The sequence below is a fragment of the Sceloporus undulatus genome, chromosome 3 (genome assembly GCF_019175285.1).
Source record: "Sceloporus undulatus isolate JIND9_A2432 ecotype Alabama chromosome 3, SceUnd_v1.1, whole genome shotgun sequence".
Lineage (NCBI taxonomy): Eukaryota > Metazoa > Chordata > Lepidosauria > Squamata > Phrynosomatidae > Sceloporus > Sceloporus undulatus.
In genome coordinates this window covers 181,907,494-181,928,330 of record NC_056524.1, presented here as the reverse complement: position 1 = coordinate 181,928,330, position 20,837 = coordinate 181,907,494, and the positions used below count along the sequence as shown (strand labels likewise).

Sequence of the window (20,837 nt, the reverse complement as noted above, 5' to 3'; positions counted from 1 at the left end):
ATCAAAAATTAAGGGAGGCGCAAGACAGGGAACTGGAGAATAGATGAGGAGTGCTTGTACTCTAACTTTCTGACTTGATTCTTTATTGAAATTATAAGACTAAGTTTAATAATGTAGCTTCAGTCAAGCTATTTTACTGTAATGTTAAGTGAAATTTAAGTTTTTAATTTATTTTTTAGTACTTTAAAGCTTGAATGGAAATACTGTGTGATTTTTCATTACATAGATATTGCATGTACTGAAGTTTCTACCATGTTGCAATGTTTAATAAAGTTTCAAAAAAAAGATGAATAAGTTGAATTTATAGTCTTCCTTTAAGGTGGCAAAGTTGTGTTTTACTGTATTATGCTTCACAAGAAAGCAGACAGATACATTCTGAGTAATCATATAAGTATTGGTAGGCATCAACAGGTATCCCCACTGACATATTTTTGGTGTAGTATATTTATCTTGGAATATTCCTGTACTTGTTTTCTTAAATATTTTGTAACTGTAAATCCTGGTATGTAATCTTAATTAAGCTTATGTATGTGAGACTTAGGGCTGAAACAGATGGCCAAAAAAAGCCCACTTCCGGGCATCATTGGAGCGCAATGTTTACACGCTGCACGTCCCAATGATGCCTTAAAGCTGGACAGCCACACAGATGTGGGAAGCTTCAAGACACTCCTTTGGTGCAGTGTTTAGATGCTGCTGGAGCATCTTGAAGCTGCCCTTGGGCTGCAGCAGGATTGGGAAAGCCGGCTCTTTCCCAGCACAAATAGGAGCGGGGTTTTTCTGCTTCTATTTGGGTTGGGTTCAAGGCAGATTGGGGGCGCGGCGTGTGTTTGCCGCACCCCCAATCCATCTTCGGTGGGAGTGGCTTCAAGCCGCCCCTTTGGGGTCATCTGTTCCGACCCTTAATCAATGTTTAAAAAAATTCAGAGTGAATGAAACTCCTTAAGTGATCAGATTTATTTCAATTTGTGTAATTTTAAATCATTTAAATCTTTTATTTAATGTAACCTATGAGGGTTTTTTAACTTGGTTTTTTTAAAGGATGGTCAAAAAAATCAATAAAAGTTTGTCAGAAAATAAATGGAAAGAGAACATAAAATTGTAGTGGTAACCTTATGGCTACCTACCTCTTGTTTGAAACCTGGGAACTGCTTTCCAATTGTTGTACAGAGAATTGTCTGATTGTATACACTAGGTTACTATATTTGTTCAATTTATTTTTATTCCAGTCTTCTGCCTTAAAAGGTTCCATGAACATTTTGGAAAGATCAAAAACAAGAGAGTTCGTTCCCTGAGGCCCTCAGTCTAATGGGATATTGCAAAAAGAGAAGGGTTTGAAAATGAGGCAAGGAGTAAAACTAGGCTTTTACAACAAGGATAAATATAATTTATAAGGCTAAATTAGAAAAACAACTGCTTGAATTAAATCTGTGAACTCAATAACAAAGGCTGCCCACAACTCACTGTAGGTAGATAACACTGCAGAGGAAACTTTATACAATTGTAAAAAACATGCCGATTTTAAGTCTAGTATGAGACTAAATACTACTTAGTATTTCCTAAGTGTTTGAAAATGCTTAATTATCTGATTGTTGCCAGATTTTCTTATTAAAATATAAAGTAGTTAATGCAGAAATATTGTACTGTAAAGCTCTGTAGTACTTTTACTTTACTTTATGATTTAATCCTCTTTTATCATAGACTTCCATGATTTCTACATTAAAGTCATGATAGCATTTTCAGTTTTGTAATATTACTTGAATCTGACTAGCAGACAGCCTTATTTAGGAAGATAGAATACTTCCCTGAGCCCTTCAGAAACATAGCCTTTTAAGTCTTTTTTTATTGTTGTTCTCTTCCAGACTACTTATGACACCATCTGGAGGCCTCCCTTGCAATAGAATAGAATTGGCTTTGGAATAGAAATATTTGATTCTTTTAGCTTGTCCGCATGATTTCTTTTTAACCTCTGTATTTCACTTAGTTTTCTTCCATCTCCACAGAATACTTGAATACTTGCAGTTCATATCTTACTGTAACTCAGTTTGCTTTTGTTTTAATGAGGATATTATGAGGGACTAGGTCAGTGATGGCGAACCTATGCCATGCGTGCCAGAGGTGGCACTCAGAGCCCTCTCTGTGGGCACACATGCTGTTGCCTTAGCACAGAGTGTGCCAGAGTTTCTTACTAGAAAGCCAGAGGGACGTGGCACTTTGCAATAAATAAGTGGGGTCTGGGTTGCAGTTTGGGCACTTGGTCTGTAAAAGGTTCACCATCACTGGACTAGGTAAAAAGGCTTACAGTACTGTATTGTACTAGATGATGCCAATATGTTTTTCTTCTACACAAAAGAAATTACTTTTTTTTTTAAAAAGGGGGACACTTTGCTACCTTGTAGTTATACTGAACAGACCAGAACACTACGTTTTCTAATGAAAATAAGATGTTTATGTTTGATAGGTAAGATATTCATGTTTGAAAAATGATGGGATGGTCTTCCCATTTACACAGAACAGTTTCCTTTAACGTGGTGTAATTGTTGGAGACGTTCATTCCCTTCAGAGTATTTTCTGTAGGGTTAACATACCACAGCTTCCTTGGTATCAGTTTTAAGAGAGAGATAGAGCTGGTTATCACCAGCATATTGATGACACTCAAACCCCAGACCTCCACATGATCTCCCCCAGGAGCTTGATGAGCATGTTATCAGGGCTTTCTCTGTGGCAGCACCTCAGTTGTGGAACTCCCTACCCAAGGAAGTTAGGCTGGCCCTAGCTTTCAGCAGGCAGCCAAAACAGTTCTGTCCTGCATGGTAGTCCATATCTGAAATTGCTGTTTTAACTGTTTCAAAACTGGATTCTTGGATTATTTTTAGACTGCCTTTAGGAGTTTTAAAAATGTTTTAATGTGTTTTAAACATGTATTTTTTATCTTTGTATTGTTTAAATGTATTTTCATTTGTTCATTGCCTCGAAATCCCTTGTATGTAGCTCTAAAATATATGTACAACTTTTTCAAATCAGATTTTTTTAAAAAAACAACTATACAGTTTTGTACAAATGAATTTTATCCATTCTGCCTAGCACTTGATAGAATTCTTGTACATAAGCAGACCACAGTTTAATCAGCAAGGTTTTCTTCAGCAAAAGAGCAGTTTGACAGTCACTTAATGTATATTGGTTATGTGTTAACTGTTAAAGATATGAGGATTCACTCATGCTTTGTAATCTAAAAGCTAGTGAACCAAGGAGATACCTGTTTTTTAAAAATAAATAAATAAAAAGAAGGTGGCACCACACTGAATATAAGTTTTTGGAATGAAAAAAAATCAAAGACCAAAAGTAAATTAATGAACTAATTATGAATAACATATTCAGGAGTAGTCATGCTGGCCATATAGCAAAGTACAATAACATTCAAAATGTACAGAACATTGGCCCTCTGCAGACGGGCCTTTGCGGCGCCCCTGTCACATGCTAGGGGTTGGCTGAGGGCACACCGCCCATATTGGCCTCACCCCTACCACGTGATGGGGGTGTCCAAATGGTGGTGCCCTATACACATGGGCGCTGCCATTTTGACGTGACAGACGCTTAGCGTCCGCACGTCCCGGCAACATTGTAACACTGCAAGTGCGTCATTGAAGCACTGCAGTGTCACATTCATGCCGCAAATAGAACCCGCTTTTTGCAGGTTCTTTTTGCTGTGTGAGGGAGCCACGCAGTTTGTCCGATGCGGCTCCCTCGTGCAGCAAAACAAGGCGTGGATAGACCACCCTTTTTGGGCGGTCTGTATCCCGCCAATAATACTTTTAATTGGCCAACCAACATGCACAACATACATGATGCAAGCTTTTGATGCTCCATTGGCTTCTTCATTAGGCAAAAGCGTTAAGAATTATAAAGGAGAGAAAAAATATACATACAATGTTAGTCACAGGCTTATATTGAAGAGCTTGAGCTACTGCTTCAAGGAAGAATTAATATTAGTGGAAGCATGTTTTAAGCATTGCTTTGATTCTGATTTCTTACTTTTTTTGAACAAACACAGCCTCACCTCAGCTTTCATTTTCCATTCTGTGCCTTGCCCTTTTTTTCTTCATCAGAACATTCCAAAGCTGAAATGTTGAAAGTGCCTTTTGAGGGAAGTGATAATTAAATCTTGATACTTTTGAGCATGTGGGGGTGGCAAGAAGAAGTAGATGATGAAGTAATCAAAGGGTTGGTGTTTGTGACCCTCCAGATGTTGTTGGACTACAATTCCCAATTCCTTACTATTGAGTGTGCTGCCTGGGGCTGCTGGGATGTTCTCTCCAGTAACAGCTGGAGAGCCCCAGCAATCCCATTTTTTATCTAAGCCAATAGTAGATAGTAAATTCCCTTAGACTCAGTAGCATTTGGTCCTGTGTTAATAGGAATTTAAAACTAGCTGCTACTACTAATCCTAACTCAGGGATTTGATTTAGAAATTATTTTCAATACATACTGTAGTTGTGCTTTCAGGTTCATCTTTGCAGGCAGCGATGACTAGAAACATGTTTTTCTGTACAGAGCAAATGGTGAGATATGGATCTTGGAAAATGTAAAAGTCTGCTCCATGCTAGATAATATGCATTTATCTTGCTAAACACTATATCATGACTGGATTTGGGCCATTCTCTGGATGGCATGGATAAGCAATCCACAAAGATGGATTATTCTTCTCTTGCCGCAAATGTTGCATGAGTCTCAAAGCCTTAGATTATTTTCTGTTAAAACAGTTGACTCCTGCGCCTTCACTTCAGTTTTTAATTTTAAAGTCTCTTTGAACATATAGTCTTTTTTGCAGGTAGTGATGGCTAGAAACCTCCCCCCCACCTTCGCCTTGCCAGATCATATTGAACATTTAAACTACTGTGTGCCCGCGCCATAGGTGGTCGTACTATATGCGGCTTTCAGCATACGCTGAAAGCCGCAAGGGAGCCTGCGGGAGCATGCAGGGTGCAAGCGGCGGCACGTCCCATTAAGCTTAATGGAGCACGAGCCCATGGTGCGCGCATACTGCCGCGCCATGCATGAGCCCCATTACTTTCAATGGGGCTCGAGCATACATGGGTTTTTACGCGGGGGGGGGGGTCCAGAATGGATCCCTGCATATAAAAAGAGCGCACTGTACAAAACATTGTGCTGATTTATAAAATAAAGTGTTTGCCTGGATGTCTTATTTCTTTACTACTAGTTTTAACTAAGCATGTTAAAAGTAAGTGTATGAAATAGTGTAATTTGATTCTGGCTTAGAATAATAGAATTGGAAGAGACGACAAAGATCATGCAGTCTGAGGAATACACAATCAAAGCACTCCACAGGACTGCATGACCATAGGACTTCATGACCTTTGTTGTCTCTTCCAATTCTATGATTCTAAGCCAAAATCAAATTATGCTGATTTCATACACATACTTTTAACATGCTTAGTTAAAACTAGTAGTATAGAAATAAGACATCCAAGCAAACACTTCATTTTATAAATCAGCACAATGTTTTGTAGTTTAAATGTTCACAGAAGGTATTGGTCAAAGGTATATATGTTAATTCACAAAATTCTAAAGGTAGATTTTATAATGTTACCAGAAGTGTTTCTGTTGGGCATTATAGATAAAGAACTGGATAGTAAATGTGGGCTACTTCTTTGATATATGACAACAACAGCAAGAGTATTGTTTGCTGGAACTTGGAAATGGACTGAAGAAGTGATGATGGAAGAATGGATTATTAAGGTTTGGGTTAGCCCAAATGGCCAAATTAATGTGGGTTGTAAATGATAAAGCAATTAAAAGACTTTTTGAAAGATTGGAAACCATTTATGGAATTTTTGATCAATTAAAAAAAATCTAAGGATGTAATCGTTTGTGGCTGTGTTTATTAGTAATTTTGTTAGGATTATTTAGTGGATGTAGTAGCAGAATATTTTCTTTTCTTTACACTCAGGATTGGGTGTCAGAACCCTACTATGTATTAGTTGTATGTCTTTTCCCCCCCTCTTTCCATTTCTTTATCTGTTTGTTTATTACAGTACTTTGAATGCAGATTGCTCTTGCTAAAAATTAATTAAAAAATAATAAAAAAGAAAGTGTGAAAGAGGCTATTGTACTAGTCATCTGATTTTTAAAAAGAGTATTGTATAAGCCTGCAGTGGCGAACGCATGGCACAGATATCCTCTCTGGCACGCCAAGCCATCACTGAGGGCACACAGCGAAGAGGGGCCGGGGAGATGGATGCCATGGGACCTGTTCCAGCTGAAGGTTGAAGCAGAACTGCGGCCAGAATGTCCCCGCTGGGAGAGAAGCCTTCCCGAGCCAGAAGGAAGAAGGGCTGGCTGGACAGGTGCCTTGTCCAATAAGGGCAAGCCAGGAAGTGCCTGATTGGCCAATCCTGAAAAAACCCCACCTACTGCTGGGCAGGTTTTTTCCAAGATCAGGCAATCAAGCACTTCCTGGCTTGCCCTTATTGGACAAGGCACCCGTCAATCCAGCTCAACTTTTTTTCCTGCTGGGGAAGGCTTCTCACCCAGTGGGGATGCTCTGGCATGGCTGCAGTCCTGCTTGGACCTTGGACCTTCTCTGTCCTGCCTCAGAAGCAGACACCACTGGGAGCTGACACAGCTGCCATTTGCCTTTGCAAAGGGCGGCATGGTAAGATGTGCAGCCACATTTCTGGAAATTGTAGTTTTGTGAAGTGTGATGAGACCAACCAGGCTGTAGAAATGATCCAGTTTTACACCACTTTAGCTACCATGGGTCCATGCTATGGGTTCTGGGAACTGTAGTTCTTCATGGTCTCTGTGAAGCACACAAATGGGTTATTCTGGATCCGGAAATGCTGCGCAGGCGCAGAACAACCCATTCAAAGAACTACAGTTACAGGTAAGCAACCTGTCCTTTTGTGAGATGTGATGAGAGATTGTGACCTGCTCAGGGCCACCCAGGGTGGTGGTTGTTGTGTGCCTTCAAGCCCTTTCTGACTTGGGGCAATCTATCATGGGGGTTTTCTTGGCAAGAGTTCTTCAGAGGATGCTTTTCCAGTGCCTTCATCAAGTCATTTCTGGCGACACTATCACAGCATATTCTTGTCAGTTTTGTCAGAGGGGGTTTGCCATTGCCATCCTCTGAGGCTGTGTTGCCCAAGGTCTCCCAGTGGGTTTCATGCCTGAGCTGGGATTCGAGCCCTGGTCTCCAGAGCTGGATGCTCAATTCACTGGTTCCGTGTTCTTGTTACTGTGTTGTGCCTTCTGTGCTTTATTATGCTTGTTGTTGTTGTGTGCCTCCAAGTTGTTTCCAACTTATGGGCCCAGAGCACCCTCCCTTCCTTCTGAGTGCCTTCCTGGTCACCTTAAGGTGAAACTATCATGGGGCACATTTGTCAGAGGGTGATTTCCATTGCTATCCTCTGAGGCCGAGAGAGCATGACTTGTGTGTGTGGTACCTTCAAGTCGTTTCTGACTTATGACTACCCTAAGGTGAAACCATGGAGTTTTCTTGGCAACTTTCAACAGCCGGGGGTTTGCTATTTGTATCCTGAGACTGAGAGCATGTGTCCGGTCCCACCTCAGAAGGTGGAAGTTCTGCCTTCAAAAGTCCCACCCCCATTGCAGAAATGCCACTGAGTTTGGGCACTCTGTCTCAGAAAGGTTTGCCACCATTGGTATAAGTGGTTTCAATAGGTTCAGAGGCAGGGGGAAATTAAATATTAATTTATTGTCATTTTGTCACCCATCTCAGGCTTGATCGTCTCTTTATTTTACTGGATACTGGGACAACACCAGTAACAAGAAAAGCAGCTGCACAACAACTTGGAGAAGTTGTAAAACTGCATCCACATGAGCTAAATAATCTGTTGGCCAAAGTAAGTATTTTGTTGGGTTTTTGATAAATAATGTCATGGAATTATTCCTGTGTGTCTAAATGAGCCAGACATTTAGTGTGGTTGTCACAATGTGCCACCTGCATACTTTCCAAATACATCTAATAAGGTTCTTTCACTTAATTTATATAATACTGTATGTTTAGACCATATCAGTTTGTCCTTCAGCTTCTTATTTAGCGTATTGAATTTCTACATAGGGGCTATTTAAAAAGGTTACAGTGTGCTCTTGGTATCTTCTGGGGTTTGGTTCCTGGATTCCCCCCCCCCCCCCATGGATACCAAAATCTGTGGATGCTCAAGTCCCATTAAATATAGTGGCATAGTAAAATTGTATCCTGTATAAAAAATGGCAAAATCAAGATTGGAATTTATTCTTTTAAAAAAATATTTTCAAGTTACGGATACTTGAATCTGTGGATAAAGACAGTGGATAAGGAATTAGTGTACTAAAGGATAAGGAATCAGTGTACTAAAAATTTAAAGAATCTAAGGAATTAACTTAAGATATGGCTGATAATTCCTCTATGATATTCTTAATGCATAAGTGATGATAGTAGTGCCTGTCTATCTTGTGCCTGTCATGCCGCCGTTGCTTTTGACTTCTACGACATATGAATGTTTATGGTCTTCATTGGGAACATATGGTTTTGGCAAGGGCTGAAGAGTTGAATTTCAGAAACCTTTTATGTAAGAACAGGTACTACAGCTTCAATTTCATTAATTTAGAGTCTTTTCTACGTAACAAACCATAACATTCTGCTAGGGAAAAAAATCCAGGTTTGAGAGTCCCTATTTTTGAAAAGCCACTGAAATTAGATTATTGTTTAAAGTGTTGCCAAAAATGTATTTAATTTTGGCAGGCTATTAGAACCTTTGCATTGTATAGATGCAGATGGTTCTTTCACTGTCTGCATGTTTCCACTACTGTCTTTTAATCCAGTGTAGCAATAGCAGTAGCAAGTATCAGTGGAAGCAGTCCTTAACCAGTTTTCAGTGTGTAAGCTAATTGCCCCCAACAAGCTGGGTACCCATTTTAGCAACCTCGGAAGGATGCAAGGTTGAGTCACCCTGAGCCCTTGGCTAGTGTTGAACTCACAACCTTCTGGTTTGTGAGTGAGTGGCTGCAGTACAGGCATCTAATCACTGCGACACCAGGGCTAGTACACTATACAGTATTTAGTGTACTATATAAGATCTTGAATGTTGTCCAGAATTGCTACTAAATGAGTGACATTTCATTTAAGATACATGATAATCTGTCTAATGTTTAATTTTAAATGTTTTACAGGTATTGATACACTTAAGGAGTGCAAACTGGGACACCCGAATCGCTGCTGGACAGGCTGTGGAAGCAGTAGTGAAAAATGTACCGGAATGGAATCCAACTCCACAACCAAAACAAGGTGCTTTGCTGAGAAATATATAGAATTATTATGAAGTAACTGTTCGAAAGACTTATCTGAAACTGTTACCTGTGATGCAGTATCTCTTCCATTGCATAGATTATTAAAAGAAAAAATAAATAAATGAGGTGTTCCTCCTCTTTAAAGTACATGATTTTGTTAGGACCTACTCTTTCACTTTGCTTATGTGCATAACACTCTCAACACATTACTAAAACAAGATTAAATTGTATTCTTGATGAATTTTCTTCACTTTAGTAGTGAACTAATTTTAGGCTTTCACTGCTTTATGTAGAACGTAGTTGTGAAAGTCCCATGGAAGAGTCTTCTACCTCTGACCGATTGCGTTTTGATCGATTTGATATCTGCCGACTTCTAAAACATGGAGCTTCTCTACTTGGATCTGCTGGTGCAGAATTTGAGATTCAAGATGACACATCTGGTATGTGCTCATTTAATACATTATATATTTAAGTACTGTATATACTTGACTATGAGTCGACCTCATATATAAGTCGAGGGCATATTCTGGGGCCAAAATTATGGATTTTAATATGACCCGTGGATAAGTCGAGGGTAAAACTTAGGGGCATATAATGAAGGATGTAAAAGTCGAAGCAAAGGGAAATAATGCCAAAAAACTTACAAAATCTCAGCAGGCATAACTATTTGTGCTCATACTAAAGGCTGGATGGATGAGAGAGTAGAAGGGGGTCAGTACAAAATTCCAGCAGGCATAAATATTTGTGCTCATACTAAGGCTGGATGGATGAGAAAGTAGAAGGGGGTCAGTGCTTCCAGGGCAGATTAAACTCTTGCTTTTTGCTGCATATACTGTATGTGTTTCTGTTAAAATACCGTACTTAACATTGACCCATGGATAAGTCGCCTCAGGTTTTTTGGGTCAATTTTTCAACATAAATGTCTAAACTGATACATGAGTATATACAGTAATATTTGTCATGCATTATGGTATCTGGAACTAGCTCATTTTATTGTGTTACACAAGGACCTTATGGTACCATCTCCCATTTCTGTGTCTAAAGACTAACTGGACTTGTAACTGAGATAGCATCTTACATTGTACCTGATACTCTGTTTTTTATTATTATTATTATTATTATTAGCCGTGACAGACACAGTTCTGCCAGTAGGAAAAGGGAATAACTGGACAGATGTACCTTTCTTCTCTGCTGTTTGTTGCCTAAGTTGATATTTAACTCAGTTAGATAGCTTTTATAGTATTTCCATTTTTTTGTGACTGAACAATTTTAGTCAGACCCTTGTGTTCTCTAATTAGATTTATAACTGAGTTTTTATAACACTAATAATGTTTTTAAGATTGGTTGCCATAATCCTTCTGCCTTAAGAAGGTAAAAAAAATGAAGAAACTGATAGCACAACCATGGACTACATTCATATACATAACCAGAGAAACAGTAACTTTTAGCAGTTCCATTGCTCTTAAGTTTAGTTCTAAGATTATTTCACACAGAATGTCCATAGCTCTTAGGTTTCTTCTCACAGCCAAGGAAATGTCTGGTGTATATTTCTGATGTGTAGCAAAGCTGGTATCTAACTTATTACTTACCAAAATAGTTATTTAAACAGTGAGTACTTTATTATATCCTATACCATTCATCTTCTCGATTATTACATTACTGATATGAGTTGGATCTGTAGTTTCCCCCTACCAGCAAGCAGAGTTCTGCTTAGAACACTAGCCAGTGAAGAGGGAACAGTTCCCACTGATTTCCTCACTCCCTTTGCATCTACAGCACTTACAACAGGTGTGAGTAGGGATAGCAGAATGTAGGGAGGTGGGAATTGATGGAAGTCTTCTTTTGTTACATTAGTGTTATATTCAAAGTGCTGGTCATGACCTCTAAACCCTACACGGCTTAGGTCCATACTATTTGAGAGATCCTCAGGAGAAGGCTTTCTCTCGGTCCCACCACCATCCCATGCTCACCTGGTGAGGACACGAGAGAGAGAGCCTTCTCAGTGGCTGCTCCCACCTCATGGAACTCTAGGCTGGCTTGGTTTTATTGGGGGTTGAGAGGGTTGGTCTTAGATTATCAATTTTAACTTAGTATGTTTTAAATTTTATATTTGTAATTTTTATATTTTTATTATTTTAATTGTACAAATTTAATTGTGTTCCATATATGTTAGCTGCCTTGGGACCCACTTTGGAAGAAAGGCGGGATAAAAATAAAATAAAGAAATAAATAATAAATACTGTGCTGGATATGGAATCTCTGTTAGCAGAATGAGCCCTTCCTTATATGAGTGGTAGTCTTTGGGTCCAAGCCACTGTGTGTGTGTCTGCAGTGTAACATTGAGTTAATCAGTCTTGAAGCCACTCCTGCTACCTTGTCAGCACTGATAACTGCACACTAAATAATCTAGACTGGCAAGGTTCAGAATAGTTATCAGAATGGGTTGACTTTCCGCCATAAAGTCTTGACTAAAAATGTGCCTGAAAAGCATTTGGGATGGAAAGATGAATTTTAATAATAAATAATAAACCAGTGCTTCAGTGACTATTAATATATATTAAATCTTTCAAAGAAACAGGAATTTATCTCTTTAAATAGTGTTTCAATGAAGGCAGTGACAAAAACAACATAATGTAATTTGCATAAAAATATATTAAATTGATTAAGCATCACTTTATTTCCAAATCAAACTTGCTATGTTCATTAAATGGCAACCACTGAAGGCAAAACAAAAGTAATCTTAGTGATGTGTATTGAGAGAAGTTAAGATACTTTTTCAGTTTGATTCTAGATATAAATTCAGTGCTTTATTTTAGCAGTTGATAAATACGGTTTTAGGAACTTGGACTTTGCACTTTTAAGGTGAAATTGATCCCAAAGAGAGGATTGCGAGACAAAGAAAACTACTTCAAAAGAAACTTGGTCTTGATATGGGAGCTGCAATTGGAATGAATACAGAAGACCTGTTCAACGATGAGGATTTGGACTACATTCCTGCTTCGTCGTTTTTGGTACACAAACAACCTGTAGGTAAAACTTTAGGCTGCTTGACTGCAGAGACTTTTGTGAAGTGGGTTTCTTTTTTTCTACTGCTGTTGTTATAGAGTGGACCCTTGTTATACGCTGGGGTTTGGTTCCAAGATCCCCCGTGGATAAAAAAATCCATGGATGCTCAAGTCCCATTAAATATAATGACATAGCAAAATGGTGTCCCATATAAAAATTGGAAAATCAAGTTTTGATATTTGAAATTTATACTTTTTTAAACATTTTCAAACCATGGATGCTTGAGTCCGTGTATAAAAAAAATCAGTGTATAAGAAGGGCAGACTGTAAAATACTGTGTTTGAAATATTATACTTGTAATAACTGCAGATTTATTTATTTATTTATTTATTTGTGGTATTTATACCCTGCCCTTCAACCCAAAAGGGTCTCAGAGCGGCTTACATTTATTATTTTAATTAGATGGTTCCCTGCCCTCAGGCTTACAATTTAAAAAGACATGACACAAAAGGAGAAGGGAATGGCAGTGGGGAAGAAGATCAGGTCCAGCAGTTCTTCTCTCCCTCTGAGGCCTGGACCAAGGCAGATGGACTGGAGGGAGGGCTCTGCTTCTTAATCGAGGAGAAGCCCGATGGCGTTGGGCCTGTCCTTTCCCCCTCCCAGGCCAGAAGATGACAGTTGGCAAGGAGGGAGGGCTCATCTTCTTCAGGCCTGATGGCGTTGGTGATATTACATATCAAAATGTAAAATCCTGTGGTATATTGTAAAAATCATAGTTTGTATAGTAAGAACTGAGAGATTTCTTTCTGTCTACAAGTTTCAGTTAGATAGGAATACTTGGATAATTGCAATTGGATAAACCACTTCTGGCTTAACAGAGATGGTCCCTAGTTTCCCTCTCTAGTTGCAGACATACATGCTACATCTTACCGTTTTCCAGAGAGTTATTTGGCCCTTGGGAAGGGAGAATAGGGTGAGAATATAAGAAGCGGTTGGCAGGAAAGAGGGGACAATAACTTTTTTTGAACTAATGGAACTGTAGTCTTGCTTCCCTGAATTTAAGCTAGAGTAGCCACTAAATGTTTACATCTTTTCAGACTCTTCAGGCTGCTGAGTTGATTGATTCAGAATTTCGAGCTGGTATGAGTAGCAGACAAAAAAATAAGGCTAAGAGAATGGCTAAGTTGTTTGCAAAGCAGAGATCAAGAGATGCAGTAGAAGCAAATGAAAAGAGGTACTGTCATAGCTTAAAATTGTTTGTTTTTTTGATTAAATATATGCTAATAAGTTACATCATAACAAATAATATAAAATAGAAGAAAAATAGCACACTTCTATCCATTTCTGAAACTCTAAGGTGAGTTCTTTCAGTTAGCTGGTGGGGGAATTAATAATAATAATATTATTATTTATTTGTATACCGCTTTTCCTACGATCAAAGCGGTTTACAGCATACATAGGCATATACAACAACAAAGCAAGTAACAAAAAATAAAAATAAAAAAAAATTGATGTGGACTGTTCCAGAAAAGGTGCCTGGCTGGAAATGGGAAGACAGGTACTTCACACATGCAACATTTTGTAGGTCCCATCTAAGTTTGAAAATCTCATCTGTTCCTTTTTAGTACTCCAGAAATATATACAGTGGTACCCCGGGTTACGAATTTAATTCGTTCCGCGGCGCCATTCGTAACCCGAAAACCTTCGCAAGCCGAAAAAGCCATAGGCGCTAGCGCAGGAAAGCCGCGATTTCGTGCGAAAAAGCGCCGAAAAGCACCAAAATTTTTTTCGTAACCCGAAATAACCTTCGTAACCCAGAACAGTTTTTTTCTATGGATTTTTTTCGTATCCCGGGAATTTCGTAAGGCGGTGCTTTCGTATCCCGGGGTACCACTGTATTGTAGATTATATTGAACCCTATTATTCCAGTATGTTTTGAAGATTGAAAAAAAAATCTTAGGAGACGTTGCAGTCTGCTCTTTTTCTTTTCTTAATGGTAGTTATCATATAAGCCATGAATCTTTAACATCCATTCCTTTAATGTGGGTGCATCACATTATTTCCCTGTATGATTTCCCTGTATGATTTATATTCTTTCATTAGACCTTGGGCTTTCTTGCAATAAAATAGTGGCACCTAGGGGTATAATGACAAATTATAACCGGTCTTATTTCTATATATTTTCAAAAATTTCTGATTACATTTTCCTTAAATATGATAATCTACCCCACATATTCACATTTCTAGAGTCTGTTTGGGGTAATGAAGTTTACTTCAAGTAATGATGACTAAAGAAGCTATGTTACTCTGTTGTCAATTAAGATGGTATTGAGGAATCTCTGTATGCCTACAGTGTATTATGTGGTAAATAACTTCTGCTAAGTGGTGTTACGTGACTCTTCACCAATATTTAAAATGTTTTTTAGCAATGATAGCACTGATGGTGAACCAGAAGAAAAGAGGAGAAAAATTGGAAATGTTATACTCAGTCAACAAGCAACTGACTCCAAAGTTTTGGTAGAGAATATTCCAGAAGAGGTACAGAATACATTCATAACAAATCCCAAGTGACACCACAATCTCATTTCCGTGATTAATTAAGGCCTGAATCAAATAGTTTGTACCAAATAGAATAGCTCATTGAATCAATGGAACTGGCATTAAATATGGACCCAACAGGTTTCCCTTGATTTAGTGGTTCTACTGTAGTTAGGATTAGAAGTTGGGTGTAGGACTAAATACAGTCGGCCCCTCTGTATCCTCAGGAGATCCGTTCCAAAAACACAAACACACCACAGATACCAGAATCTGAGGATGCTGGAGTTCAGTGGTGGTGTGTGCATGCGGCTGCACAGCCATTAGAGACAACAGGACTCCTTACCCAAGAGACCATCTGAAAGATCTATGTAGCTGTCAAAGGAAGGTCTGGGAGTCGAAGGCGCCTCCAACTTTGCCAGCTCTGTATGCACCCACCTCTTCCATCCTCCCTGGAGAACCACCACACCTGGTTCTTCCCTCAGCAGCAGCAGGAGATTAATCGTGCCAGGAGGCTGAGGGAGGGAAGCTACCGAGCAGCCCATGTTGCCCCAAAATAGGCAGAATTATTAACGGGTTGTTTTTGCCAACACGAGGTGGGCACAAGGAGAGGGCTGCAGGGGCGAGGGTGGGAGCTACCTCAGCATAGCAAGTCTGCTGATACTGAGGGCAGACTGTAATTAATTACTTGGATTAAAGTAAATAAACACCATAATCCAACGAGAGATTATACACCTGCATTTTCTTCCACTGAAGCTAATAATAGGACTCAGTGTACCTTGGGTACAACTATTGCAGCATTCTGGGAGGGAAGGTGGGGAAGGCCTCAGGAGGGTGTGGAAAAAGATGCCTTGCTGGTCCTCCCCTTGCCTGGCTTGTTCTGTGGGAAAAGATGGAAGGTTGTATGGGAATGAAGACATAGATTTTTTTAATCCACTGCATGAACTTTCTTAGAAGTTAAGGAGACTAAAGTTTCTTTCAAATGTTTACAAGAAAAGATTAGAAATAGTGAATGGCAGCAAGGTGGGCTAAGCTTGCCTATTGCTCATATAAAACAGGTAACATTAACTGGACCATGCTCTGAGAGAACGGACTCCTAACTTTGAATTACTTGGCCATGCAAGATCACCTAGCTTCAGTGAAAGGCTAAGAAAATTTAATTTCTGGAACATTTGCTTAGAATCATTTTTAAAAGGTGATCTTTAAAATAACAGTGGAAAATAAAATACTATGAAATCATGTGTCTTTGTTAATTGCATCTTTCAAGTATGCACACTAGAATAGTACAGTAGTGTCAAAGTTAAATCCAGTCAAGATGTGGTGGAACTATTGGAGAGGGTCAGTTATCAAATATTTCTTTAACAGTTGAATGGCAACCTCACTTTAATACTCGTGTTAAAATAACTGGAATTTAAATGGGCATAACTGAAACATGGGATTGCATTTTTCATATTGTTTTCATGGTGATAGTACATAAAATTAATAAATAATAGTTTCAACAAGGTACTATATAAATATTAAATTTGAAACTTGACAGGCACTGCCCGTAGTCAGGCAAAGAAAAAAGAGATCTCTATGAAGGTAGGAAGAGTCAGGAAAGTGGAAGACAGAGTTTGGTGGTCATAAGCTGAAGAAAAAATATACATATTTTTAGAATACTGTTAAAATGTTTTCCAAGTAAGCAAAAATGTTGATGTCACAAACTCAAAGGACAAGAAAGAGTTGAGTAGTTCCATTGAAGAAGATCAGCAACAATGAAATGTCAAATGAGTTAAACAGTAATAGTAACCCTAAGTCAAACCAAGATGAAGCTATAGGTCGAGACTACCTTATCTGAAATACCTGGGACAAGAGATGTTTTGGATTTCGGATATTTTTCGATTTTTGAATACCAATGTTTGCATATATGTACATAATGAGATATCTTGAGGATGTGACACAAGTCTAAACACAAAATTCATTTTTGCTTCATATACATCTTATATAAATAGTCTGAAGGAAATTTTATACAATATTTTAAATAATTTTGTGCATGAAACAACAAAGTTCACTTGCACTGAGTCATCAGAAAGTAAAGGTGTACTATCTCAGCCACCCATGAAAAAGGTTTTGGTTTTTGAATAGTTTGTATTTCAGAATTCGAGATAAATTGCTTTAATTACAAAACAAAATAATAATAATAATAATAATAATAATATGTTTTATTTTTATACCGCTTTTCCAAGGTGATCAAAGCGGTTCACAGAATCAATAAAAATTAACACATCATAAAAACAACCTCAAAAAAACCCCAATAAAAATAGAACAACATGCAATAAAGACAAGCAAGATGGTGGTCAGGAGGAGGGCTTGTCTTCTTAGCAGGCAGAGGCCTGTTATTGCTGGCCTGCTTCTCTCCCCCTCAAGATGGCGGTCGGGAGGAGGGCTCTTCTTCTTAGCAGGCGGAGGCCTGTTGTTGCTGGCCTGCTGTCTCCCCCTCAAGATGGCGGTTGGGAGGAGGGCTCTACTTCTTAGCAGGCGGAGGCCTGTTGTTTGCTGGCCTGCTTGCTCTCCCCTCAAAGATGGCGGTTGGAGGAGGGGCTCTACTTCTTAGCAGGCAGAGGCCTGTATTGTGCTGGCCTGCTTCTCTCCCCCTCAAGATGCGGGTCGGGAGGAGGGCTCTTCTTCTTAGCAGAGCGGAGGCCTGTTGTTGCTGGCCTGTTTCTCTCCCCCTCGAGATGGTCGGGAGGAGGGCTCTACTTCTTAGCAGGCGGAGGCCTGTTGTTGCTGGCCTGCTTCTCTCCCCCTCAAGATGGCGGTTGGGAGGAGGGCTCTACTTCTTAGCAGGCGGAGGCCTGTTGTTGCTGGCCTGCTTCTCTCCCCCTCAAGATGGCGGTCGGGAGGAGCAAAATAATCTTTTGCTCAGCCCTTTTGCTATTTTCAGTATACACAAGAAGTAATAAATCCTTAAAAAACAGAAAGTTGATCTCTTTTTTGTTGACAGTTGCTTGATTAGAAGTGGCTAATAATTGGAAACCAGGTATTGTATCCCTCGATAGCTGGTGGAAAAGAGTTTGGGATCAATGGCTTATGGAGAAATTATCAGAAAATATGACATATAACTCAAAACAACAAAATCAAAGACCCTTTCAGGAAAAATGGTCTCTCCTTATAGATTATATTAATACCAATTTTATATCTGTTTCTCCTCCATCTAGCCACTGTTCTCTGTGATCAGATTTATTTTAAATAAATTGAATGGTGTAAAACCTTAATAAAGAATACCTTATTAATTATAATAAGGAAGGATTTTCAATGATTTGAAATTCTTTATACTATTGTCTTATGATTGTAAGATTTTGTATGATATATTTTGAATAAATTTTATAATTAAAAAAAAAGAATTTCAGATAAGGGAGTCTCAAACTACCAGCAAAACAAAGACAGAAAGGCAGAGACTAAAGTGAAAGGTGCCAAAGAGTGAAGTCTGTTAAAAACTAAAAGTAGTGGCCTGAACTCAGAATCGGAAGGCTATCGAAGAGGGAATTGCAAAGGAGAAGAGTGGACAAAACTTAAAAACCAAAAGGCAGCAGATTTAAATATGGAGGGGGGAGGGGAAGTGAAATGGAGGGTGAAAACAAAATTATGTAAGTTCAGTCTCAAAATTTCCCTTGAAAAAATGCCATGGCTTTCTGACACACAGTGTTGTTTAGATTAAAATTTGATAATTTAAAATTTTCCTTCCTCCTAACAAAGCATCCTGTAGCAATCCAAATGTATATTCAAAATTTAGGCTGAGTTTCAATATAATCAAGTGTAATCATGCAATTTTATCTTTTTGAAAAAGGTTTGGTAGGGAGAAGCTAGTTGCTATATATACTTGTGTATAAGTCAACCTCATGCCTAAGGCAAAGGCAGGTTTTGGGGCCAGAATCATGGATTTTGGTATGATCTGTGGATAAGTTGAGGGTCAAACTGAGAGGCATGTAACAAAGGATCTAAAGGGAAAAACAAAACACCCTTCCCTCCTCCTTTCTGGACCTATCTCAAGGGTCACAGTCTCAGAATGGAAAATGAGGAGACAAACCTCCGATTTCTCGCTCTTTCTCTCTCCCCTCCCTCCCTTCCCCACCAGCTTTTCCAAGGCTCACGGTCTGCATCGGTGCAGTATTACCATATTGATCTATATATAAGTTGACTCAGGATTTTGGAAGCATTTTTGGCCTAAAATTTGTTGACTTATAAATGAGTATATAAGGTAAGCATTCATACACTTTTTTGTCTCTTTTAGACTAATGAGTGGCCTCTGGAAAGTTTTTGTGAAGAAGTCTGCAATGATCTCTTTAATCCATCATGGGAGGTAAATCTTTCTTGCTATCTTTCAGACATATTAGATTGAAAGGATTATGCTTTTATCAAGATTGCTTGTGCTCAGATTTCTTAGCCATCTCTTTCTGATTTAGTAAGCATGTCAGTTTTATTTGCCATAATAAAATAGTACTACATTTGTACAGTGGTAGTAGCACGGCTGTATTGATTCCTGCAAAGGTCTTAACAATCTATCAGTAATTTGACATTCAAGAGCATTAACGCTTGATTCAAATGTTGCATGTACATGCAGTGGGAAAGTCTGGAGGATGTGGAATGGAAACTACCAGGAGAAGTTCCTGAGCTGCTCAAAATGTTTTGCAAAATTCTCCCCCATCTAAACAAAGTATTTCTGATATGACATCCATCCTCATTTTCACCATTTTCATATGGGAGCAATTTTTCACCAGGGAATAATATATTCTAATCTACACTGTTCTGTGGAAAGGCAAGATAAAAATGTATCAAATGCTGTGATGATGCCTGTGAGCAGCAGCAAGTTCTTCTTAGTTCATCAGCAGTATTAAAGCTAAATATAGGTCAGGGCCAGTACAAGATATATTGCTGCCTGAAGTAAAGCAGCAGTTGGCTTCCACACTCCAAAGGGAATGTGTGTAGTTGTTCTGGCCAGCTATGCTATGTTGAGCCTTAATAATAAATTAAATGTTGCAGTTTGTTGTTCTTTTCATCATGGCCAAAATCTGCTCTTTCTGCTGTTCCCAATCATGCAATGATAGCGATGGAAGGGACCATAAAGTCCATGCCTTGAAAGAATACACAAGTAATGCACAAAATATTGTCATTCAACCTCTTTTAAAAGTCCTCCAAAGGAGGAGAGTTCCCCACCCTCTGGGGCAGTCTATTTAACTATTGGCACAAGTCTTACTATTGGGAAATTCTTCCTAATGTTTAGGTGGAATCTTTTTTCTTGTAATTTAAATAGATTGGTTTTATTGATCTTCCAAATAGCAACTTGGCAACTCTTAAGGCCAGAGCATGGCGCTTCTACAAATGATTTCCCATAACCAACTAACCATGTACAAAATCTATGTGGATTAAAAAATCCAATTGGTGGTCATCCAAATAATCTTTGAAATTCATAAGCACTATGTTTGGGCTCACATTTATTATCCAAAGTCAGCTTTTAAAAGCTGTAAATTAAGAAGGCTTTTTGCTACATTGCTTCTGCTGTGAGCTGATTCAGCAAAGCATCCCCTCACTTTTTCTTTTAAGCTTGCTGTGCACACCCACATCTAAAATGAAGCAAAGGCTGAGTTCTTTTCCTGCTCTGAGGTATAGCAGTGACATTCCTTAGCTTAACTGATCAGCTGTGTGCTGATCCATAGTTTTCTGCAGCAGATTTGCTGTTGGGAACATTGTTTCTTACTCCATTCCCTGTTTCAAAGCTGAGAAAGTATTATTTATAAGAAACTGAAAAAGACTGTTGCAGATGTCATGCAGATACTGCATATGCCCTTGCCAAATCAGATTAGGTTATTTTACTTGATATTAAGTTTGATAAGAAAAGAGACTGAAAATCAAAATTCCAGAAGGATGTGCCTCTTGTAATTTAGGGTTTTTTTTTAAAGTGCAGTGTTAAAATTCTCCACAGTAGCTCTGCTCCCTACTCTTAGATTATGTTA

General features: G+C 38.7%; 1 protein-coding gene across 1 annotated transcript in view; it reads left to right on the top strand.

Annotated features, from left to right (window-relative positions):
• Nucleotides 1-20,837, top strand: part of BTAF1 (B-TFIID TATA-box binding protein associated factor 1) — an 82,029-nt gene that overhangs the window by 12,697 nt on the left and 48,495 nt on the right. Inside the window, exons 2-8 of the mRNA XM_042459247.1 lie at nt 7,757-7,880; nt 9,190-9,304; nt 9,600-9,746; nt 12,169-12,332; nt 13,410-13,546; nt 14,739-14,850; nt 19,118-19,186. Of these exons, the coding sequence (XP_042315181.1) occupies nt 7,757-7,880; nt 9,190-9,304; nt 9,600-9,746; nt 12,169-12,332; nt 13,410-13,546; nt 14,739-14,850; nt 19,118-19,186 (868 nt within the window). The remainder of the gene's footprint in view (nt 1-7,756; nt 7,881-9,189; nt 9,305-9,599; nt 9,747-12,168; nt 12,333-13,409; nt 13,547-14,738; nt 14,851-19,117; nt 19,187-20,837) is intronic.